The sequence below is a fragment of the Alosa sapidissima genome, chromosome 5 (assembly GCF_018492685.1).
Source record: "Alosa sapidissima isolate fAloSap1 chromosome 5, fAloSap1.pri, whole genome shotgun sequence".
NCBI classification, from domain to species: Eukaryota; Metazoa; Chordata; class Actinopteri; order Clupeiformes; family Clupeidae; genus Alosa; species Alosa sapidissima.
This window is the reverse complement of record NC_055961.1, coordinates 23,328,029-23,353,141: the sequence shown is the minus strand read 5'-3', so window position 1 is coordinate 23,353,141 and position 25,113 is coordinate 23,328,029. Positions and strand designations below refer to the sequence as shown.

At 41.0% G+C, this 25,113-nt stretch overlaps 2 protein-coding genes and 1 pseudogene across 8 annotated transcripts in view; all 3 read left to right on the top strand.

Annotated features, from left to right (window-relative positions):
- The first annotated feature begins 3,297 nt into the window (after window positions 1-3,297).
- On the top strand, window positions 3,298-24,789 carry slc25a14 (solute carrier family 25 member 14). 5 transcript variants are annotated; one of them, XR_006031645.1, is made up of 10 exons: window positions 3,298-3,461; window positions 4,128-4,226; window positions 4,668-4,806; window positions 7,653-7,747; window positions 10,774-10,859; window positions 16,779-16,874; window positions 17,522-17,646; window positions 17,928-18,141; window positions 18,402-18,542; window positions 24,756-24,789. XR_006031645.1 is itself a non-coding variant. In XM_042091053.1 (9 exons), the coding sequence occupies exons 2-9, from the start codon at window positions 4,163-4,165 to the stop codon at window positions 18,441-18,443; spliced, it is 861 nt and encodes a 286-aa protein (XP_041946987.1). In that variant the 5' UTR covers window positions 3,298-3,461; window positions 4,128-4,162; the 3' UTR covers window positions 18,444-21,671. The 5 variants fall into 5 exon arrangements, 3 of the variants coding, with proteins under 3 accessions (XP_041946987.1, XP_041946988.1, XP_041946989.1); XR_006031646.1 differs by having other exon boundaries at window positions 18,402-18,538; window positions 24,756-24,778; XM_042091053.1 differs by lacking the exon at window positions 24,756-24,789 and having other exon boundaries at window positions 18,402-21,671.
- LOC121710189 lies at window positions 6,179-6,286 on the top strand (annotated as a pseudogene).
- The window catches only part of pof1b (POF1B actin binding protein), a 34,593-nt gene continuing 32,260 nt past the window's right edge, over window positions 22,781-25,113 (top strand). The window contains exons 1-2 of one of the 3 annotated variants that reach the window (XM_042091049.1): window positions 22,781-23,339; window positions 23,652-23,729. In XM_042091049.1, coding sequence (XP_041946983.1) covers window positions 22,983-23,339; window positions 23,652-23,729 — 435 coding nt within the window. In that variant the 5' untranslated portion in view covers window positions 22,781-22,982. The remainder of the gene's footprint in view (window positions 23,340-23,651; window positions 23,730-25,113) is intronic. The other 2 variants (XM_042091047.1, XM_042091048.1) reach the window with 2 other exon arrangements.

Below are 25,113 nucleotides of genomic sequence, written 5' to 3'. Positions count from 1 at the left end.
TGACTTTTTAATAGCTATACCCTGAGGATAAAATGCTCTCACGTCTAACTTCCTCCTAGTAGGGGGCTGCAAGACTAAATGGGATGTCTGGTTCAGGCCGCATTGTCTTATGTATTGTAGCTATCCATCATTACAAAAGCACAGATAACAAGCCATAGTTCTATGGTCAATGTTAGAATAGATTCAGATCACCCAAATTATATTAACAGGCTAACTCAACTGCTCCATGAAGAGGAGAGATCCCTTTTAATGACACTGGAAAACAATGCAAACCTGAACACTCACACAATGTGGGAATGTCATTCATCCCTGCTAGACTTTTCAGTCCTATTCAATACAGCTCTTGGTCAGCAGTAATTGTGCCCATGGCAGAACAGTGACAAATGGCTCAGAGGTTGTTTATGCATTGCCACAGCCCTCCCTCACTTGTGAGTGGCATCCCGTATCTATTTGTGCCATCATATGATTTGCCAACTGACATCTTTCCAATACCTGTTTTTTGAATAGGGAAATTCTGCTGGCAGACAGGTACCAACTCTAGGAGATCCTACTGAAACAGAAGATGTCATTGAAAAGAAGACTGCTCTCCATGTTGCTGTGCTGTGTATATTGCGTGGCCTCTCTCTTCTGTCTACATCCAAACCGAAACAACTGTGTCTCCCTGGGTGCCCGGTGAGTGTGTGTGTGTGTTGTAGTGTGTGTGTGTGTGTGTGTGTGTGTGTGTATGTGTGTGTGTGTGTGTGTGTGTGTGTGTGTGTGTGTATGTGTATGTTGTAGTGTGTGTGTGTGTGTGTGTATGTCTGTGTGTGTGCGTGTGCACGCGCATGTGTGCTTGGTGGGGTGTGTTTAAGTTGTGTGCTAAATGTGGGAGTGGCTGCTCAGGAACAAACTTTTGATTGATATGTCAAGTTTAATATGTCATTTTCCCAAGGCAGTAAGGATAATATGAGAATGCAATGTATGTTTATATGAAAAAAAATATTTTAGAGTTAAAATCCAATGGTACAATGGTATGCAAATGTTTGGGCACCCCTGGCAGATTTATGTTATAGTGATTAGAAGATGAACTGATCTCCGGTAAGAAAATGTAAGCAAGATTAGTGTGTTCTTCTTGTTTTGAACAATTTCAGAGTGAAAAAAGGAAAGGAACACCATGGAAAAGTTTGGGCATTTTTAAATACCATGACCTTCAGGCAGCTGATTCAATTCATAATGTAATTATGAAAGTTAAAATGAACGGTGTTGCTCAAGCTGAAGTCTGGAAGACCAAGAAAACTTTCCAAGATGCTTGTAGTTTTGGTAAAAAGACAAACCGGGACCTTAAAGTTTGACCTTCAGGAAGATGTTGCAGACTAGAGTGGTGGTGCACTGTGTAGAGACAACTGCAATAATTTGACCATCAGAAGAAAATCTCTGTGTTCTCCTCATCACAAAGCTCAGCAACATTTATGAGGGAACATCTAAACAAGCCTGATACATTTTGAAGTCCAGTGGACTGATAGAATTCTAAATAGACTTAGAATTTCAGAATTTCATGCACAGGGATGGATCTATCATGCTTTGGGTTTGTGTTGCAGCCATAACACAAGGAACATTTCACTGAGGAAGTTAAAGTTAAAGTTGACTGATATTTAGCAGATAATTGACATAATCAAACCCCGGTCGACCGATTGTCAGTGACTTTACTGCTACTCCACCACATCCAGGAAGAATGAATTCAATTGAATACCAGCAAATTCTGGAAGCATCACACAATCTTTTTTTTTTTAAACTGAAGATGAAAAGAAGATGACTTATACAAGGATAAGTAAGGGATAATGACCACTGAGATGTCCTGAAATTATGAGGAGTCCAAAAACTCTCCTCTGACTCCTCATCCATTAATATCAGGACATCTCAAGATGAGCAAGCTGAAGGTTTTGCATAACCTGACCTGAACTGATTGCTGAAATATATTCTTGCCTTATGCAATAAAGAATAGGCAGAAATTCCCCATACAAAAAAAATGATCAGTTGGCTACAAAAAGCATTTACGAACCATGTTTGCTGATGGGGACCTTTGCTGACTTTGAACCCTTTACTTTTTCTTATTTTGTAACTGTAAAAGATGTAATCTTGCTTAAAACATTAAAGAAATGTGTCATACTTAACTTTATGTTTTTTGGAAGTCATCTTTTACTCGCTTAGATATACACAGTACAGAAATGCTGACTGAGGCGAAGTGTTTTCCTCTCTGTTTTGGACCAATGACTGCTTGTCTTCTTTTCCTCCTAAAATCACCTGTAGGAACGTGGTGACAGTTGTACAGCAGCTGTATCAGCGAGTGATGAGGCTGCTCCGAACCACACTCTAAACCTGGGGGACAGAAATTATTCCGGGCAACTAAACTGGCACAGCACCCTGTCTCCTCTGCACAGACTCCGACAATGCCTAGACAGAGGCCAGGAACAACAAATATGGATTTATGGAACATTACACCATATGACTAAAGATCTACTGACGGATCCTTCTGGACTATAAAATATATTTGGTGATGAAAAATAGATCACAATAACAAAGGGGGGAAAAACATTTTTAAAAATGAATTAACAGTTTTATCTGACTGTGACAGGTGATTGCATTTCAAAACATCCTCCAGACTGGGAAATTACAATGTTTGTTTAAAAAAGGGCCATAAATGCAAGATCTCCATTATTACTAAGTTGTATTATCTAGGCTTATCCCAAACTGGACTAGCTGATTTTTACTGGTCTGAATACTGCCTAATTTGCTATTAGGCCACTAACTGTATGCACAGCAATGATAAATCAAAAATAAAATGTGAATGAATTATACAACAATGCACATTTTTGTGAAAATATAAAATGTTGTGGTTTATTTATATCCTAGGCAAAAGTGTCTCTACTAATATAAGCTGGATGATATAGTGTGGATATATTATAAACAACCTGTGCACTTTACATTTAAGTCGATCTGTTTCATGTTGTGCCCACTGAGTAGGCCATGATGTGTCCACTGAGACAAGTCTGTAGACAGATAAAATAAAACGATTTCCATAAATCTGTGTCTACGTTAATTACGAATCATGTATGAGACCTGATGAAATTGACTGTGACTGGTGCCAGCTAGTCCTTGTCCATTTGAGACACAAAAAGTCTCTTGTTGAAATAAAATGCACTATTGTAGGTTAATCATCAGCCTAAAAGACAATTCAAGTTCTCAGCAAATCATTAATTGCAGAAGGGGAAGTCGCCGAACGATTCTTTTGCATCAGTCATAAAAAAGAGGCAGGACTTCCGGCCTTTCAGTTCCTGTTTCTACGCAAATCAGAAATCCTAAGCAACACCGCTCACTGCTGAAGTTTTGTGCTGTTTTATTACTGAACAATCCTACATGTGATCGAGAACATGGGAACGAAAAGGAAATAGAATAAGCCATCATATAGGCTACCAGAGACACACGTAAGTGTTTTTGAGTTGTTTGCAACATAGCTGTTTGTCGACGTTCAAGTTATTGTAGTAAATAATCTCATAATTTCGTTAATGTCTCCTAACGGTTACCACATCGAAAGCTAGTCAACTATTCTAACTTCTTAGTCTGCTTTCGCCAGAGGGATAACTGTAACTTTGTTCACTGACATTACATTAGCCAGTTAGCCTCTGCTACGTAGGTTGTCGTTTAATTGAGTTCCTTGCAAGACAGGTTGGTAGAAGGTCGGCGGTATATGACAATCCAGGAAATGTTGCCATATCTTTCTGAAATATCTCAGTAGACGTTTGAGTTGTCTTTAAATGTGTCTGTTAGCTGTGTGGAGCATCACAGAATGTAACAGTTACATCGATGTCTTTGAAGTTGTTTGGAACCGGAAGGGGCTAATTCTAGATTTATTTAATCCAACCAGTGTCTGTACATTTTTGATTGACGTTTGCGCCGGCCACTTACAGTGGTGTAGTTGTGCGATGGTGCTTTCATGAATATTTAATAGCCACAAGCATCCATTCCGGTGCATAATTTGATCATGCCGCATACAGGGTGGTTAGGTGTCTGTAGAGCTAGTAGTGCAATGTTTTGCCATGTTCGATTAAAAGAATTTGTTCATTTGTATTTCGGCTTACTGCTGCTATTAGCGGGTCTCCACCAAGCAGAAGGAGCCAGCTCCGAAATGGCAAGCCTGAACTGGAAGCCGTTCATCTATGGGGGGATGGCCTCCATCGTCGCGGAGTTCGGTAATTTAACATCATATCAGTGTTTGTTGATTGTGGCTACATGTGTTGCTCTTGTATTATTGCAAACCTTTCATCTGAATCTAATGTAGACACGAGGCACAGCGATGTGTGATTGATGCACAGTCGTATTTTAAACGATTTCTTTACATAATGGCGTGCAGTGGTACCCACGCCATCAAAAGCTGAGCGGGGCTTGTTTCATATAGCCATCTTTTTCAGCAGCAACAATGTAGCTAGTTTCCTCTTAATTTTGGCCTTTTTTCAGTCGGATAGATTGGTGCACAGGTAGGTGAGCATTATTTGCAAGTCTGTTAAAACAATATTGTTTTGCTCTTTAACGATGTATTGCATTGCTTCGAGAAAAAAAAAAACAGATCTCTGCATCCACACCGCAGTCCAGGGTTGTATTTTCTCTTAATTTATGTTTTCTCACCTCCTCAGGCACCTTCCCCATTGACTTAACCAAAACCCGGCTGCAGGTGCAGGGTCAGTCACACTGTATGGAGGTGCGTTACCGGGGGATGTTCCACGCACTGCTCCGGATCGGACAAGAGGAGGGCGTAAAGGCGCTTTACTCGGGGTGAGTGTGAGAACATAAGTAGCTGATTTATGTATTATCAGTTACAGTAAGTGCTAAAATGGACATCATATTCTTGTAGGTAATTATAGGTGTTTTTATGGTCCTTTTGCAACTCCTGGCAGAGGGCGAGTAGGCCTGGATACAAAGCCCAAGAGCCTCTGTGTGGTTTGTTATGTTGCTGACTTTCTGAATAGGTGTGGCCTTACATTTGGACACTGGACAGTGATGGGCAGTAGCGTCACTACAAGTAGTGACGCTACTAGCTTAACTGCATTTGTCAGTAGCTTGGCTGTAATGTCGCTATTTACAAAACCAAGTAACTTTTCAGTAGCTTAGCTCTTTTATTGATCATGTAGCTAGCGTCCTTGAAAGCTAATTTCTCCTGGACATTTCTGACATTTCACACATAACAGCATTTCCCTGCAGCCATCAAGCACATAAATTAGGAAAACAGGATGTTTCTGTGTCGACGACAACACGCCGGGTACAAGCGCATGCGTAGGCCTACAGACAGCCTACACACACACAGACACATACATACATACACACATACACACACACACACACACACAGACATGCATGCATACATGCATGCATACATGCATGCATACATGCATGCATACATGCATACATACATACATACTCACAGACAGACATGCATGCATACATACATACATACATACAAACAATACATACACACAATACATACACACAGACAGACATGCATACATACATACACACATACACACACACACACACACACACACACACACACATGCATACATACACTGGAGGGAAAAGACAGAATGGTAGAGAGCCCAAGATCTGTAGAAGACAACATTACACCGTGGCCATACCTTCAAAAGTACGTCACTTTAGTCGCGACCAGCGAAAAGAAATCTATTTCAAATGCCTTCTGTGTAATCCAAAGAAAAAGTTCCTGTCGACGTCAACGACATCCAACACAAACATACGAACACACGTTCAGGTGATTGAATTTCATTGAACTACCGTTTTTCCATTTTGCATCAGTGAATGAAATTAAGCTTAAATCAGCTAATGAAACAAATTAAGTAGGAAAGAGGTGGGAGAATGGAATAATTGATGTCCAAACACTGAAAGTGGCTACTAATGTAGCCTATCAAGCTACTTTTGACAGTTTGTAACTTAGCTTGCTACATTTTTATGGGTGGTAGCTTCTGTGTAGTGAAGCTGAATTTATTGTAGAGTAGCTTAGCTCACTACACATATCAAGTAGCTTGCCCTGCATTTGGATAGTGATTGAGAAAACCGATGCACTATGGAGAAAATTACCTGAGGACTCCTCATGGCACGGCTATAATATTTAGCTATTAGACAACTGATGACTTTCACCGCTTCTCGGCCTTTTGGCTAAGATCAAGTCTAGTCAGTTATCAGTTTAATATCTGATGCGTCCTCTGCCCGAGGACCATTTATTTGGGGGCAGCCGTGGCCTACTTCGGACTTGTAACTGGAGGGTTGCCGGTTCGAACCCCGACCAGTAGGCACGGCTGAAGTGCCCTTGAGCAAGGCACCTAACCCCTCACTGCTCCCCGAGCGCCGCTGTTGTTGCAGGCAGCTCACTGCACCGGGATTAGTGTGTGCTTCACCTCACTGTGTGTTCACTGTGTGCTGAGTGTGTTTCACTAATTCACGGATTGGGATAAATGCAGAGACCAAATTTCCCTCACTGGATCAAAAGAGTATATATACTTATATACTTTGTATTTGCCCTGTCCTGTGGACGGAGGAGTGGATACCACTATAGGCCCCCGCACATAGGCGGTGACATGACGGCGGTGCACTCCTCTTCGGATTACGTTAGATACCCCACACACCACCGCCAAATCCTTTCGCCACCGCCGTGTAGATTATGATTCAGTTCTATTTTTGTTGGCACCGCTCAATAAAATCTGTTGTTCATTGAATGCTTGTCAGTTAAGAAATGTTTGGCGCTGGCGAACATGGGCAAGTGACCGACCACTCATGTTGGCGCCTATGTGCAGTGTGCTTAAGTTCCTAGAGCACTATGTGTTGGCCACTTTCTCAGTGTCATTGTCCTGGTGCACACTGCACAGCTCCTGATGTTTAACCTTTAATGGGTTGCTTGCCCTGTGCATGTTGCCACCTGATATTTGAGAGACAGGTATGGCAGGAATGGCACTCAGAGTGCTGTTCTTTCAAGTTGACCTTGCACGCTTGCACAGAACTGACTGACCTTGCATGCCCCAGACAGGAGGTGTGTTTCCTTTTTTTAAATGTTTTTTATTTAACAGCAACCGTGTTTAGTAGCCTGCAGCAGTCTGCATCAAATTATATCTGGCAAACTGTCCCTCTGAGAAGGCGTACTAAAAAAAGCTCAGAAGACTGGGCAGAAATGAATATGCTGTTAAATCCTCACAGTCCTTCTCCTGCTTCTTGTGTCAACAATTTCTGCTGGTCAGACAGGAGTGAAATGGAGTACTCCATTCCCTGTTCATGTGCTCTCGCCACTCTTCCTAGTTCATGTTCCCTGTTTGTTTAGTTGTCTGCCCTGCATCTTTAATTTATTTCAGTTTGCTGGTGGTTGTATCAGTGTATGTGTACGTGTGATGGTTTGATTGACACACCCATACTCATCTCAATATAGTAATGAACTTCAGACACACACATGAGGGTTGAAATATTAGTGAGCTTCTTCCTTTCCCCCTTTTTTTCTTTTTCAGCTAAGTGCAAGTGTGTGTGTTCTTTTGTGAGAGAGCTTTCATTTTAAAGTACAGAGGTTTCAGTTGTCTTCTGTAGTTTATATGTGAATCTGAGCAGCTTTCTTCTGTTTTTACCCTTAGGATTTCACCAGCCCTCCTACGGCAGGCGTCCTACGGGACAATTAAGATTGGCACCTACAACACGTTGAAAAAGTTGTTTGTCAGCCGCCCTGAAGGTGAGTTCGAATTCCCAAGGCAGGCTGTGTGGTCGTCTTTGAATGGGCACGGTTTAAAGCTGTCATGCGTGCCTGAGAATTATTAAAGACTATGTAGTGCTAGAGACAGGGAGAGAGATTGCTGGGAAATTATGCTCTTGTGGATGAAATTAAATGAATTTATGCAGCACTTAAACTCCTTGGGGAAATACAAAACTATTGTCTTTGTTTCTTGGTGAATACATAAAGCCAGTAATGGACTTCGGTTAGTTGGCATGGCAAAGTGCTGTAAATCCCTTTTTTTATTTATTTTTTTTTAAATGGTACACAAAACACAGTTTGACTAAAAGACCAGCTTAAAACACACAGAAATGGAGGGCCGCAACCCATCCCTGTCCATATCCTCTGCCTTGTATGCCCAGTGTTGCGCTTCATACAGTCAAAATAATGATTACCTTATAGCCCACAGGGCTACGGTTGGACACAGCCATGAGAACTGGTCTTAAATGGTTTTGTGGAGAAGAGGCCCTGCAGGCTTGCAGAGAGGGGGATTTAAAATGTAGCTGTTGGCCAAATCTAATTAAAGAAACTGATTAATCAGCGCAGCGGCACTACCTTGGTTGCATTGCAAGATCTCCATTTTGGGGAAAGTTCATGTCCATGAACAAACGCACCTCAGTGCAAGTGGGCCAGTTGTTTAGTTAAACTTACCTATCTGTGACAGAGCAGATTTGTTTTCCGGCTACATTTTTTTCTGGCACTTTTCATGTAGCCTTTTTTTTTTTTTTTATCTTTATATCACAAACATGATTGTGTGAGAAAAGCTCCCCCTAAGCAAATGAGACCCCTGCTCATACTGCAGCCTTTGAATGCACATGCCAAATGCAAACCGTAGACTGTATAAAGATACAAACCCCTACCAGGCCACTGCACTTCTGTAAAGAACGGCAGTCATATGGAAATTGACAGCCTTACTGCTAATGCAGTGACATTCCGGTTGTTTGAGCACATTCAAACATTACACATTGATGCAATCAAAAAGCACTGTGTGTGTGTGTGTGTGTGTGTTTACTGCTTATGAGTTGCAATTGTTGGGTAGGTGTGCACACAAAGAGGATTCACTTAGGCTAATGACGTGTGTGGTGTTGAACCTGCCTCTGCCATGCCAACAACACAGTTAGTCTAGTAGTGGTCTACTAATGCAGGGCTGTTATGACCCATGGTGCCTCATCTGTCTGAATTTATGGTTTTGTGTGGGTGTGGTAGCTTTTCTGCAGACCTCTATGGAGTTCAGCCACTGTAACTAACTTAATGTCCAAACAAGAGAAAAGAAGCCAGGCTGTGTCAACTCAAGTGTTTAGTTGTGTGTGTGTGTGTTTTAACCCAGGTTTGTTGTACCTGGCGCCACTATGGCTAGGTCCTGGTAGGCTTCATCCCATGCTAGATCCTTTTAGGCTTGCCTCAAGGAAAATGACAGAAATGGCATTACCTGGATCCCATATGTGTGAGCAAGTGATTGAGCTAGTGTGTGTGTGTGTGTGTGTGTGTGTGTGAATGATGTCATAGAGCTGGTAAGTCCCGCCCTTTCCGCTGGACCTCTAGATTGAAAAATCGTCAATGCAAGTGAATGTGAGAAAATAATTATTTTCTGGTCCCGTTTGATTTGTGCCATGAATGTGAACATATGTCGTTTTTTACGTTTTTTTTTAATATAATTTTTCATGTTACGAGTTTGACAGTATATTATATGATTCTTCGGCTATCAGTTGTGGAAAATACATAACGAGAAAGACTACATGTCGCCTGTGACGTGAGCTAGCTCTAATCGCTAACATTAACTGAGATGCTAGTTTTTGTAACGGCAGGAATAAACACACATGGTAACAAAAATATTTGAAACATGTCTAGCTTCACTCAACACATTAACACTACGATACAGTGTGATTGTAAAGTTGTATGGTTCACTGTGTTCAAAGTCGATCTTAATAACCCTCTACATCTCGACCAACTGATGGTTGTTATGGGAAACTAGTGATCTGTCGTCTAGCGGAAAGTTGTAATCCACAAAGTGCTCTCACACAAAGTTTAACCGCATCAAACTTCTACCCGCTCAATTGTAGCATTCTTTACACGAAAATTTATATTAAAAATTCACAGACAACATATGTTCACATTCATGGCAAAATTCAAACGGGACCAGAAAATAATTATTTTCTCACATTCACTTGCATTAACGATTTTTCAATCTAGAGGTCCAGCAAAGGGCGGGACTTACCAGCTCTATTGATGGGGAAGTGAAATTTGGTTTATTTTGATTTATTTTAGTCCTTTTTTCCAATCTGCATGCCTTGCTGGGTTTCTGCCACTGTGTTTTGAATGCTTATTTTGATACAGGCTGTGGTTTGGCCTGCTGGTTGGCGCGGATACGTCCGCCTCTACTCCTACCAAAAATGAACGGGGCTTGGGACGACCTCTCTTACTATGGGTCACACATTGATCAAGGATCACTGTAACTATTGTTCCTAAACTCGATCCATTTTGTATATTTCTTTTTTATTTCCTTCCCTCCTTGTCTGAAATCCTGTTTCCGACTTGTAGGTTTTAACCACAGAACTAACTGTCTATTTTTGTTCTCAAACAACCCCTAGTAACCCTTTCATACCAACTGCTAAAAGTGTCTCATTTCACTTTTGAGACGAAGGCACAGGCAACCGTTATTTAAAGGGTTCGATTTAGTCTCATCTGTTGTAATGCCTATGCCTAGTGCCTATGCTTTGTATCATAGGAGGAAAATGATTTATTTATTGTCATTTTTGGTAGAAAGTGATATCACTATTTCTAACTAGTTTTCCTGCTCACATATCTGGAATGAAGACAAAAAGTTAAGTGCATGAATAGCATATGGTTATGTTAATGTTCTCAAATCAGCAGAATGATAGTCTGTTCAATGATGCTGTACTTCCTTCGTCTCTGTTCTCTCTTGTTTGTCATCTGGTCTGGACACAATGCAGTCTGTTTCTGATGGCTCCCAATATTTCTGTTCCCAGATGAGACCATGGTCATCAACGTGTTCTGTGGAGTGGTATCAGGAGTCTTGTCGTCTTCGTTAGCCAATCCCACAGATGTGCTGAAGGTACTGTGATGAGTCGATGAATTATGGGGTGTATGGAAGAATATTACACTCAAAAGTTTTGTATGTGTGTATCACGTTTTGAAACTGTAGAAATTATTTGTAACTGTAAAAATGATCTGTACAAGTAATTGCCAATATCACAAATATGCCCTACACTTTAAGACAAGCAACTGTGGTAGGTTTAGTACCTGTGGAATATATTTGTAAGTGAAGGACATATGAGTAATACTTAAAATCGTTCGTGTTATTTTTTTGTTAAATCACAAATTAGTTTTACAGTTAAAAATCTTGATGCACACACAATACATATGAGACACTTCTCATCCCTAAGGTGGTGCAAAAGTCTGCACTTGCAGAAAAGATTTGTAACTGTAGGACAGCTTTTTGTGCGTAGAATATTGGTTTGTAATTGTAGAATATGTTTGTAATGGTAAAATATTTTTAACTGTAGGATGATATGTAGCTGTAAAACTGATCCGTACCTGTAGAATAGATTTGTAAGTGTAGGGCATATTTGTAATTTTTTACAAATATGCCCTAAAATTTGTAATTTTTTACTTGTACAGATCATTTTTACAGTTACAATTTCTACAGTTTCAAAACGTGATAGTCAAGTCAAGTTTATTTATATAGCACATTTCATACACAGAGGTCATTCAATGTGCTTTACATAAACAAAACCAAACGATAATAACAAATAAAAGCATAGAAGGGCAATATAGTCAAAGAATAGTTAAAAGGTAAAGATCATAATAAAAGGAAAACATAAAACACAAGGTAAAATCATTTAAAAATAAAGAATAATTAGTAAGCAAAAACAAAGGCAAAAGTAGTAAAAAAAGTAATAAAAGACAAAGTAGAATAATTATCGAGGCAGATTCAGAATTTGTAACTCGGCACAGTTAGCAGAAAGCGTCTGAGAACAGTTTGGTCTTAAGTCCAGATTTAAAACTGGCTACAGTTGGGGCCTTTTTAATGTCATCCGAAAGTTGGTTCCACAGCTGAGCCGCATAGCAGCTAAAAGCTGCTTCACCATGTTTAGTTCTAACTGTAGGTTTTACTAGCAGGTTTTTCACCTGGGACCTGAGAGGACGAGAAGGTGTGTACTGCTGAAGCATGTCTGACAAGTATTTAGGTCCTGCTCCATTTACTGATTTATAAACAAGCAATAGTGCTTTAAAGTCAATTCTGTGACTTACTGGAAGCCAGTGCAAGGACTTAAGAATTGGAGTAATGTGGTCAGTTCTTTTAGTTTTTGTTAGAGTCCTAGCTGCTGCATTTTGTATCACCTGAAGCTGTTTAATAGTCTTTTTAGGAAGGCCTGTGAACAGTCCATTGCAGTAATCAACCCTGCTGGAGATAAATGCATGAATGAGTTTTTCTAAGTCATGTTTTGACATCAGCCCTCTGAGTTTGACAATATTTTTGAGGTGGTAAAAAGCTGATTTAGTTATCGCTTTCATGTGGCTGTTGAAATTTAGATCACTGTCAATTAATACACCAAGGTTTTTAACAGTATCCTTTGCCTTCAACCCTTTTGTGTCAAGGAGAGTGGCAACCCTAAGTCTTTCCTCATTTTTACCAAATATAATTACTTCAGTTTTTTCTTTGTTCAGCTGAAGAAAATTTTGAGACATCCAGGTGTTGATTTGTTCTATACACTGACACATAGATTCAAGAGGACCATAGTTGTTTGGTGATAGAGCTAAGTAAATTTGTGTGTCATCTGCATAGCTATGATATGAAATCAAATTATTTTGAATGATTTGTCCAAGTGGGAGCATATAGAGGTTGAATAATAGTGGCCCCAAGATCGACCCCTGGGGAACACCACAGGTCAAGGACGTTGGTGTTGAGGTACAGTTTCCGATGGCAACAAAGAAGCTCCTTTCTTGTAGATATGATTTTAGCCAGCTGATAACTATGCCTGTAAATCCAACCCAGTGTTCTAGTCTGTGTAGTAAAATATTGTGATCAACAGTGTCAAATGCTGCACTAAGGTCCAGTAGCACTAGGACTGATGTTTTACCTGAATCTGTGTTGAGGCGTATGTCATTGGAAACTTTAATGAGAGCTGTTTCAGTGCTGTGATTTGCCCGAAAACCAGACTGAAAGTAATCAAAATACCCATTTGATGTTAGGAAGGTGGTTAATTGATTAAAGACTACTTTTTCAATAATTTTGCCAATAAAAGGTAGATTGGATATGGGCCTGTAATTGTTTAGCATGGAGGCATCCAGGTTATTCTTCTTGAGAAGTGGCTTTACAACAGCTGTTTTCAGTGACTTAGGAAAAGTGCCAGACAGCAATGATACATTTACAATTTGAAGGACATCCGCCGCTATGAGGTGAAAAACAGTTTTGAAGAAATTGGTAGGCAGAGTGTCTAAGACACATGTGGAAGGGCTGAGATTCTGTACCGTTTTTTCAAGTGTTTCGTAGTCTATCAAGCTGAACTCTGACATCAAGTTTAGTTTCCCTCTGTTTGTTGCTGGAAGTTCAGGTTGTTGAATTTGTAATTGAGCAGATATGTTGAGTCTGATTTTGTCAATTTTACCTTTAAAAAAAGATGAAAACTCATTGCATTTATTAGTTGAGAGAAGTTCAGGCGCTAATTGTGAGGGGGGATTTGTTAACTTATCAACAGTTGAAAATAGAATACGAGTGTTATTTGAACTTCTATTGATAATGTTAGAAAAGAAAGACTGTCTTGCTTTGCATATTTCAGAGTTATATGTGCGGAGCATCTCTTTATGGATTTCATAGTGGATCTGAAGTTTGTATTTACGCCATTTTCTTTCAGTCTTCCTACACTCTCTTTTTAGAAGTTTAACTGCTGGATTTTGCCTCCATGGTGCTTTCTGTTTGTCCTTAACTTTCTTGAATTGTAATGGAGCAATGTCATCCATAATGTTTGCCATTTTTGCATTAAAGTGATCAAATAAGTCTTCAGAGTCTGACCGTTGACTTGACTTTAGTGAAAGTGCTTGCTCAAAGAGAGCACTTGTCTGATCGTTTATGATTCTCCTTTTTACCATCATAGCTGTGTTTTGAGTGTGTGGGGACATAGACACATCAAAGAACACGCAAAAATGATCAGATAAGGCCAGGTCTTTAACAGCTGTAGAGACATCGAGACCCTTTGTGATAACAAGGTCGAGGGTATGGCCGAGAGAGTGTGTTGGCCCCTGTACATGCTGTGTTAGGGAGAAAGTATCGATTAGTGCAATGAATTCCTTGGCATAATTGTTTTCAGGATTATCCACATGCAAGTTTAGATCCCCTGATATAATAAGACAGTCATACTCTATGCAAACAACTGATAGCAGTTCACCTAGCTCTTCAAGAAAAACTTTAGCTGAATGTTTTGGAGGCCTGTAAATTGTCAGTAATAAAATCTGAGGAGAAGACTTAATGCATGCACACAGATATTCAAATGAAGTAAAGTCACCGAATGACGACTGATTGCACTGAAAAGACGTCTTGAAAATTGTGGCTATCCCCCCACCTCTTTTATTTGCTCTGGTAGCACTCAAGAAACTGAAGTTTGGGGGAGCTGATTCGATGAGAGTAGCAGCACTGTTTGCTTGATCTAACCATGTCTCAGTTAAAAGTAAAAAATCAAGGTTGTGTGTGCAAATTAGATCATGAATTAAGAATGATTTGTTTGAAAGAGATCTGATATTTAGGAGTGCTAGTTTTGTTAGTTTAAGTGTTGGGGAAATATGATCCATGGGGGAAATCTGAGGTTGATGTGGTACGGGTAGGAGATTGGACTGGTTTACCCTATAAGCTCGATGCATTTGTGTTCTATTTCTTGTCAATACAGGAATAGAGAATGTCATGGGCTTACTGGGTCCCGGCATGTTCTCAAAACTACTGTCAGTACCATTTATATTGCAGGGACCCTGAGAATATCATGCAATACAGTCATCATATAATTGTCCCCTGCTGCTGCCATCTGTATTTTCCACTGCACATTCCATGCTATATGCCGGCTGAGAAAATGAACTAAGAGGTTGCTGCTGCTTAAGAGATCCTTCTAAACGGGGAGGGGGAGGGCGAGGGGGTGGAGGTGTCCTTCGCTTCTTTGGTGCTAATGATCTTGGGCTAGTAAAACTCTGCATGGCTACTGGTAGCAGTCTCTCCATTCTTGCAGGGAACATCATGTGCTTGGGTGGGGATGGTGATGGGTATTCAGGGGATCCTGTGGAGTTTGAGTGGGTGGTGGGATGAAGGGGTGGGGATGGGGATGGGAGATTAGGGGGGTTTGTGTGGCCTGGGGAGTTTGATTGGGTGGGGACGTGATTGGGTGTGGGTGGTGATGGGAAATCAAGGAGGTTGGGGTTGAAAATTGATCCAGAGTCTCCATCTGCCTGCTGAGGTTCTGGGAAGTTTGTTGCAGATGCTCCGCTTTCAGCATGTATTCCAGTAGTGTATTCCATGTTGTTGTGTCTTTGTGGTGACAAGGAGACGACGGAGGTGGGGAGGGGTATTGGTACTGGTGTTACAACATGACCCTTCCTTTCTGATATCCTCTCAGCAGCTTTGATAGGTGCTATCTCCTCATGCTCATCACATCCATTTGTTTGCTGAGATTCCAGGGAGTTTGACGCCAGTGATTGACTTTGAGTCATTTTAGCAGCACCCATCTTATCTTGTCCAGTGGACATGGCTTGGCATTGTTGAGCTGGTTGTTTATGTTTCTCCAAGGTCTGCATTTCAGTGGAGGCTAGCGGGTGGTTATCAGAGGGCCCCACAGCAGGGGAGGTTGGGCATATCTCTGTTTCAGCCTGTGCAGAGTGTTTTGGTTTAGCTGAGTTGTTGATGTCATCCGCTTGTTCTGTCTGTATGGCCACTGAGCGCTTATCAGAGGCTCGGCTCAAGGTTGGCAGAAAAAATGTTGGGTGCAGGAGAGAGAGGTGATAGTATTCGGTTAAGATCTTGGCCCCAGTCCAACTCAGCTCTGTGCTATTTGGTCTGAAGTATTCCCTGCGATTCCAAAAAAGGTTAAAATTGTCAATAAAATTCATCCCAACTGAAAAGCATGTTTTTGCGAGCCAGATGTTTAAACTGAATAGTCTGGAAAATACAAAGCTTCCCTCTGCTGGGAGTGGGCCACTGATGAAAATTTGTATTCCAAGCTCATATAGGGCAGAGAAAAGTTCCTTGAAATCTTCTTTGACATACAGCTGTTCTCTGTAGATGTCATTTGCTCCAACATGCACAATGATGCGCTTGATAGTTGCATATTTTGACACCAGTTCTGCAAGCTTGTTTTTTGTGTCAGACACTGAAGCATTTGGGAAACAACATACAATCATCCTTTCCCCATTTATATGTCTCACAGCAAAGTGTGATACACACGTACAAAACGTTCGAGTCTAATATTCTTCCATAGGGGTGCATTGATGTTATGGAGATGTTTGGCAAATTAGACAGAACTACAGAAACCCTGAGCTTACCATTAATGGCATGTAATCTTGTAACTAGTTAATTATCTTAACTTGCTAAGGAGCTCATTCTTCAGCAATATTGTCCTGTTTAGCCATGGATAGGAGTGGTGATTCTTGAACATGTTCAACAGGCCAGTTGTCCAGTACTTGTAGAGATAGGACTGTAAACTTGGCCACCTCCTCTCAATACTAATCTTACCAAGTTGAAAGGGTTTGTCAATCAAGACAAGATTCCAAGTAGTGCCTATGTCCTTCGTTCACAATAAATTGCAAGTCACGATGCTCTGTCTATTCTAAACTTTATGAACCAAAGAGTTTGTTTCATTTAGGGGACTGGTTATGTTTAGAGCAAATAACCAATACAAAGCTATAGATAGCACAATCGTTCAGAAAGTGAATGGGTCCAGCATGAAGCACGTGTAGTGGAAGCTGACCTTGCCTGGGTGGCCTCCTCTCTTCGCAGATTCGCATGCAAGCGCAGGGCAGCCTACTCCAGGGCAGCATGATGTCCAACTTCATGAACATCTACCAGACAGAGGGCACCCGTGGCCTGTGGAGGGTAAGTGCCAATCCCGCCTTTCACCCTGCCTTCATCCCCCCCCACAAAGCTTTTAGGCGAGGATCACATCGGCCAGCGGCAAGCGGCAGCGACAAACGTAATGCAACACTCAGACCATAATAAGTTTTATCTCGTTCCTAAGCAACACAAACGGTTTGTCAATTGAATACGCTCGCGTTGCGCTTTGAAAGTTGAACCAAGTTCAACGCTCAGCTTGTTCAACGCTAGCGTTACGCCAGTGTTGCCACCGTTCCGCTGCCGAACCATAGAGAACCATAGGAAACCTGCTGCTTGCCGCTGGCTAATGTGATCCCCGCAGTGAATTGCCATCCCATTTTTTTTTTTTTTAGATTCAGGCTACAGGTTTTTTTTTTGTCTGACTTGGTCCTCTGATAAACTGTACTTAGTACTTACTTAGTAAATACTTAGTTATATACCTACTTGTAACCACCAATGGTTGACATACACAGGGATGAAACTCCCCTTGTCTTGAGCTGTGCTTTTTTATATAGGGAAGTTTGATCTTTTGATTGAATATTTAGGGTAATACTCTGTTTAAGGGAATGCATAATAATCCTAGTTTAACTTTGATCAATGAGTAAGTATCTTGTCTTCATACCAGTAACTCATGATTTATCCAATCATAGGGCGTGATACCTACAGCACAGCGAGCGGCCATTGTTGTTGGGGTGGAGCTACCTGTGTACGACATCACCAAGAAGCACCTCATTGGTTCAGGAGTGATGGGTGACACTATCCTCACACATTTTGTGTAAGTAACTGGAAATAAACTTTCTCACAGCAGTTTTCTATTAAAACGTTGCAAACTCCATCAACAGCCCAAATGGCACTGATGGAAGCTTACTAACAAGTTAGCTGAAGCCTTTGGTGATACAAGTGGCCATTTTGTTTTTGTTTAGAGAAGAATAGTGGACACTTGTACCTGAAACACTTTTCTTGTAGCTTTATTTACCCACAACCCACAAATTTACCCACAACCACTACTCTCCCAGCTCACTATAAAAGCCCCTCTTCTCCTTTGGTTCTGTGCAGCTCCAGTTTTACCTGTGGCCTGGCGGGGGCGCTGGCGTCCAACCCGGTGGACGTGGTGCGTACGCGGATGATGAACCAGCGAGTGTTGGCAGGCAGCCCGCTCTACAAAGGCACGCTGGACGGCCTCATGCAGACCTGGAGGGGTGAGGGCTTCTTTGCCCTCTACAAGGGCTTCTGGCCCAACTGGCTCCGTTTAGGACCCTGGAACATCATTGTATCCTTTCCACCAGAGTTCAGGGAAGAGGATTTTCAAGTGGGTCATTTACCTGAAATTGACTTCAGCGTTCAGCTGTCATGCATGCAAAATATTTAGTGTTTTGTCAGGCAAAAGAAAAGGAAGTTCCATTGTATTTTATTGTATTCACTAGAGGTCAGCAAATATAAAGTAGATAAAAATGTATGTAACTGCATGCTTTTAGAGGTATAGGAAATTTTGTCCTGGGAATTCTGAGATCTTCCTTCACCCTCCTTCAGTTTTTCATGACGTACGAGCAGCTGAAGAAGCTTCCCTTATAGCCAGCCTGCTGAACACCCTTCGAGGGATCGGAACCTTCTCCCTCAAGGGTTCTTGTGCATTCACAATCACTCCCTGATCACGTGTGTGTGTGTATGTGCGTTGCAAGTTATTTAAGTATTATTTAAATGTTTTTTTTTATGCATAGCTTCCTTTTTCATTTGTTTTTATTTGTTTTTATTTATTTATTGTTATACCATTTCATGTTGCTTATTTGCTCTATTCGACTCCATCTTTCATTTCAAATCCCCTCCCTGGCAGCTGAACAATAATGTTGGTCATTTTGGACCAAGCTGGAATGGATAGCAGGTGGAAAACTACTAATGCAGTGATGCCACATTGGGAATTTTATCCTTTTTATTAATTGATCAAGCAATAGTTTTTATTTTGCCTTCATTTCTTTGAATGTTTGTGACTGCTCTATTTGGGATATGGAGCTGTATGACGGTATGTGCACTGAGGTGAGTGGCAGTGATGCTGATGCGTAACACACACAGCCTGTCGTGATGTGTCAGTGGTCAGCTAGTCCTCCACGTGGTATTCCTGCTTTGGATAGATACCTACGGAAGGTGTTCAGATGCACCAGCGAGTTGTAAGATGCTCACAAGTATAAGATACAGTAGGCAGCAATTAAATATAATTGTTGTTAACTAAATGCCTCAATAGGTAACCCAGAGGAAATATTAGTATATAAACCACCTCTTTAGATGAATTGGCAGTTTGTGAACATGTGTGCAGATGCCATATGCTGCCTTTGTGCCTGTTAAAAAAGGACATTTTCAGGAGCTGTGAATGTTTCTAGGCAATGATCTTTCAACAGTCTTCCATTCAACACTTCTGCTTTACCAGATTGGCCACCACAGTTCAAACCCAAGTACTGTCTATTACAACCCTAAAAGTAAAATATTGCTCTCACTCAGCCAATTAACCCCCGAAAGGTCAGATTAGTAGTGGGCACTACTTGATTTCAATTTGTCTTGGCTGGAGAGCAGAACTTGTGTATAATGGACGATACCTGTGTTTGCATGACCGGACGCAAAACTCAATACTCATCCAGTTTTTGTGTTCCTGAAAAGTAGATTTGAACTGCATGTTTTCATATCACTTCCACCCAATAATGTAAGTGTGATGAACCATTTTCCCACTAAAGTCTAGAACCATTCAAGGAACTAAAACACATAGTTCCTGAAAGCTTATGTTTGCTTTTTCTAAAAGATGTTAAGACTGTGACTATTTTGTGAATGGGTAAACTGGGTCACTTTGATGAACTTTAAATATGTATTTATTTCTCTGAGCCAATATAGTTTGTATCTAATGTTTTTTTTTCCCCCTCTTTTTTTCTGGAAATGCTTCACTGTAGCTTATGATGTGAACAAACGTGAACAAACATGAACGTGAAGCCCACGTTCATGTTCACAAAATGTTGCAACATTTGATCATACTTGCAGTATATGAATTTTCCTTTGAATGGCCATTGTATGAATAAGGCTCATCTTATAGTTTTTCCAAAAGCTTTGATGTCTGTTTTAGCATTATGGCCTGTTGAATCGCTTCTGAATTCCAGTAAATCCTTGCTTACTTTGTAGTACATTTACATGGTGGTGGTCAAGTATAGCCCCACTGGGAAGCTTGTATTTAACCAGTTGGCAACATTTAGGGCTGTTACTCTACGAAGCACTTTCTGGGCCCTAGAAAAAAAAATATCCCTAAAATTATTCCGAAGTTATTGTAAAGGTTTCTGAGTTCTGACACCAAGAGAGGTGGAGGAGAAGCGATTTGAACAGAGATTGCGGGCATTCTTGTGATCTGCTGCAGCGAAGGTTTCTGGTATGGCTCATGTATTCACCCCCCTCATTCAAAAAAAAGTGTAGTCTTCCACTAATTTCAGAAGAGCCACCTTTGCCAGCAGGTCTGGCGTTTCTGTAGGCAAGTTTGACGTAGTTTTGGAGCCCTGAATTTGCTCACTTTAGGTTGTTTCTGAGAGGATCTGTGTCATACTGTCAAGTACCACCTACAGCAGTAAGTATGCAAGGTCCTGTCTGGGACATGTGAGAAATCACTATCTTGGTACAAGGTTGTTTTGGGGATTGTGGTTGATCATGACCTAATTGTTTTGCACAAAGATCTAGACGGACATCAATGGTAGCGCTCTTGCCCTGTGACTAGGACGAGGATGGTCAAAACTACCCTAGTCTTTGACAGACTGGAGATTTGGTTGACCAAGTTAGTTATAACTATGGCATGGCAACTATAAGGTATTTGGGATTTAAAGATGAGACTCATTGAGCTTTATATCATACATCACATTGATCTGCAATGCAGTGCTTTAGCTGTTACCACCACTTGGTGAAGATGAGGGTACGACTTTAGAGGGTTTTATGAGTTGTGCATGCAGAGTTTCATTTTTAATGGCAGGTGTGCGTTGTAAATAGGCCATCACATAAGAGAAGATGCCTTTTAGAAACAATTCATTTTAAGATCCTCAGTCATGAGAGAGGAGGAAACTTCATGTAGCAGTTGAGTTCTGACAAAGTACATGTACAGCGTTGCACCTCATCAAGCCATCACAATAATGGATCATACACACTCCAAGGGAGTTCACTGTTACATGTCCTGCCTTCATATAACGTGTACATTTACTGCTTCACAACTTGCCTCGTAATTTGTCATTCACCCATTCTATGTTTTGTCAGCATAAATTCTATTGGTTGCACTGTATTGTTATTATGGACTTTGGAGGAAAAATATATTTCTGCTATAATGCCTAATTCCTTTGTATATTTTCTATTGTATGAGATTTGAAAAGAGCAGACACAGAAATCAAATGTTTCAAATGGAAGCTTTTTTTTTTTTTTTTTTTTTTTTTTTTTTTTGTTTAACTTTGATTCTATATCTTCTTCAGTTTTAAAGTGCAGCCAAGGCCAAGACACACATGTGCCAGTGTTGTAAATGGAGAAATAAGTTGTCTTTATGTTTAGCATTTTGTGTGTATGATTTGTTATTCTGACAGTCATGACTCATGCTTCATTTGCTCTGAGAAATTATGATTATGATCCTCGATAGTAAAATACTGTTTTCCCCCATTATAATTATTATTTATTATTTATTCCTGCTTTGTTAGAAATTATATAGCCTAAGAAATAAGGTACATCTATAGGATAACATCTTGTGAAAAGGTGTGTGCTATTTGCTACTTTGTCAATACGTCTGATAAAGAGTTGCGAAATGTTGCTACTGTTTCGGAAGGATCCCTTATTGCAGCTGGCACTGGCGGATGTGTCCAGGTCAGACCTGATCCAGAATCGGCAGATGGATGGGATCCGTCGAGTCCGCTCTTTACACTATGACCCCTTGGAGGAAGACCTGACGGTGAACCACTCAATCCCTGGAACAGTGGCTTCAACAGGGATTTCCTGCAAGTTTATCTGAGCATAGCCTGTGTTAAACAACACAGGATAAAACATGGATAGGATGTGCCTCTAATGTACACTGCTCAAAACAATGAAGGGAACACTTCAATCACACATTGCAGGCTACCCTGACATTGTTTAGTGTCGAGGTGAAACTTGACGCAGTTGTTTGATTTTGCAAGAACTGTCCTTTGAACAGAGTTTGAGAAAGGGGAAAAGGGCGGAAGGTTTTAAAAAAATGTGTTTTAGCAATTGTGAAAACTTAGTGTTCCCTTAATTGTTGAGCAGTGTATTAAATGAATATTTTGGGTTTAAGAGTGTGCAGCAGATTAGGCCTACACATTATTTTTTCTTGCAGCCTATAGCCATAGAAGACTGTAGATTTAAGTAGGCTATCACTAACACCATTCCAAAATATTTGGATCCTTACTTACCTTGTCAAGATCACTGACTTTCAATGTAGTTTTTGAGTAGGTTTTCCAGTCCAAACTAGGTAGACAAAACTCGGTCAAAATTTGCACTTGTCCAGTCTGTTCTATTGTTATTCGTTTTGGCCGACTGAGTGATTTCATAATTTATGGGAATTGATATATTTGAGAGATTGGTTATGGCTTTATATTTAATTGTGCACCCGGGAAATATTAAAACCGATATTTAAAACCTTATTGTTGACTGAATTCTCTGGGGAAAGGTGTCGCAGATTCGAGTGAGATGCAGGCAGATTTTCACATCGTCTATGCCTATGCGATATGCAAATCATTGAGTAGCCGTCCATCATGTAGGCCTAATCTGGAGGGAATGTAGATTCCAGAACGGTAGATAAACTTTTTCTATGGCTCTGGTAGATTCGAATGGTAGGCTATAATAATTAGCCTAGTTTGTTTCGCGTTGCTTCGGTAGGCCCGTGCTGTTGGACCGCAACAGGAGGTGTGTCCATGTGGATTATTTGCATATTGAGTCCACTGTAGGCTACGCCGCATTTTTCAAGGAAGTAGGCTACAGCAAGACTCAGACTTCAGTCTGTACACCACATTTTCTCGTGATCTGGGCTCGCACTTTTTTGTACAACGTATGTTGTTCGTTGGAGAGAGGTCTTGATAAACAACAGCAGTGAACTAACTTTTTGCCAAGATGACGCTTCCTTATTCCCAAACTTCCACGATGTATCGCACAGTTAACGTAGCTTCGGAACCAAACATTACGGGGACGCTTCTGTCTCCTTCTGACGGCGCAACATACAGGACCCTGAGTGTATCTTCACCTGCATCTCAACAAGTACAGTACATCAATGGTGCCCTGGATGGAAATGCAGTTTATGGTGGCATGCGTTACCTGGTCCCTGTTCAGAGGGCCGATTCTTATATGGTGGTCAACCAAGGTGCGCAGGTTATGCCACAACAGGTTATGGCACAGCAGGTTATGACACCTGTATACTTTCAGAATGTCGGCATGCAGAGAATCAGCGTCAGCAGTGTGGAGGACGTAGCGGTGAGTTCAGTCTAAAAGTTTACCTGCTGGCCAGGCCTAATCACAATGTTTGTTTAGGAGAGGCCTATTATTGAAGAGTGTTATTTCAGAATGATTGTAAATATAGATTCCTATGGCCGTCTAAACTAAAAGGTAGGCAGGCCTAGGCCGCTTAGAGCCATTTTAATGGGAACACATTTGAAACCTTTCTAAAAAAGCCTATATGCTTAACGAAATGTAGATGCCTTGCCTGCACATGAAATAGGTTTACTAAAAGCCTGGGTTAATAGTGGGGATGAGGATGACCGGAGTCTGTTTGCTGTACTTTCATAGGTGGAGAATGGAAATGCTCCCTCTGTTTTCAGCCAGACTTCCAGTCCCACCAAGAGCCCTGAGCCAGTCCATCAAGAGGTAAGCATGCAGCAACACACACACACACACACAAATTTGCATAAAAAGCAAACATACACATGACTGACAATGGGTGTTTCTTTGACTTGATGTGAAAAGTCATGTGACTGTGCATTCTTCGTCTTGATTGTATAATCCCCAAGCATATTGTTATGCTGAGGATATGCCTGTTATGCTAAAGGAATCCAGTCATCCCAGTAGGTTGTTCCTTAGCTTTTCTAAAGCTTTGTGCGGGAGAGTACTGGCCTGTTCAGTGTATCCACTGGGGTTGTGAGAAACAACATACATGCATATCCCCACCTGTATAGGCCTACTCATATGGCATTTCCATACCTTAATTGTTGTCTGAGAGAGGAGCACGTCTTTTAAAAGTAGCCTATGTTTTTGAGCTTTTGGCGTTTACACACACACACACTCTCTGATGCATTTTTTTCTTGTAACTGACAGTGTGCCACAGTTATGCACGGTTTCAGCCAGTTTTTGAGGACAGAGGCTGGACTTTATAGCCTGACGAGCCAGACCCACATTAAAATGTAGGGTCTGGGCACTCACCGTTCGCAGTGCTCAGTCCGAGGGGCGGGATAAACGGTTGTCTTTCAAATTCCCTCTGACAGCGCTATGAGTCCCATGCGTTTCCCACCAGCGGAGCTAGTTGGCTAGTTCAAACTTTTGCCAACTTAATAAAAGCTTAACTCGTGTCGCACTGTTCGCCAACATTATCTTTATTTGTTTTCAAGTAGCAGGGAATTCAAGCCAACCCGTTGCAACTCTGGCATCAATCATTATGTTAAGCCCGCCTAACAACTCTATACACGATTTGATTGGCCTGATAGAAGTTTAATTTTTCGAGCTCACAAGCCAACGGAGAGTTGCTAGACTAGCCCTGGCAGCAAATGTAATTTGCCGCCGCTAGGGTGCGTCTAGATTTCTAGGCTATGGGCTTTAGGCAAAACAGTTAAATTCCCAGCATTACTGTACTAACTAATGTTTATGCCTCCAGTTAAAAGATTGACTGAGTAAGCATAGGTGTGTGTGTGTGTGTGTGTATAGGTGTGTGTTTTGTGCCAGTGTGCCCACACATGTACACGTCATTGTGTTCAGGAGACAGAATCAACATAATCAAGAAGGGTGTGTTGAGGGTGTGCCATGCAGGACTTAGATAGATAGATAGATAGATAGATACTTTACTGATCCCTAGGGGAAATTCAAGGTCACAGTAGCATACAGACATACACACACATTCACTAACAGCAGAAAAAGTAATTAAAAGTATATAATATAAAAAAACACAACTAAGCAACAAGGACTGTAGAAGATAAAGAATATACTAAAATACAAGTTCACTAAATAAAACTTAATCTAAATCCATTCTAAAAAACAGTAT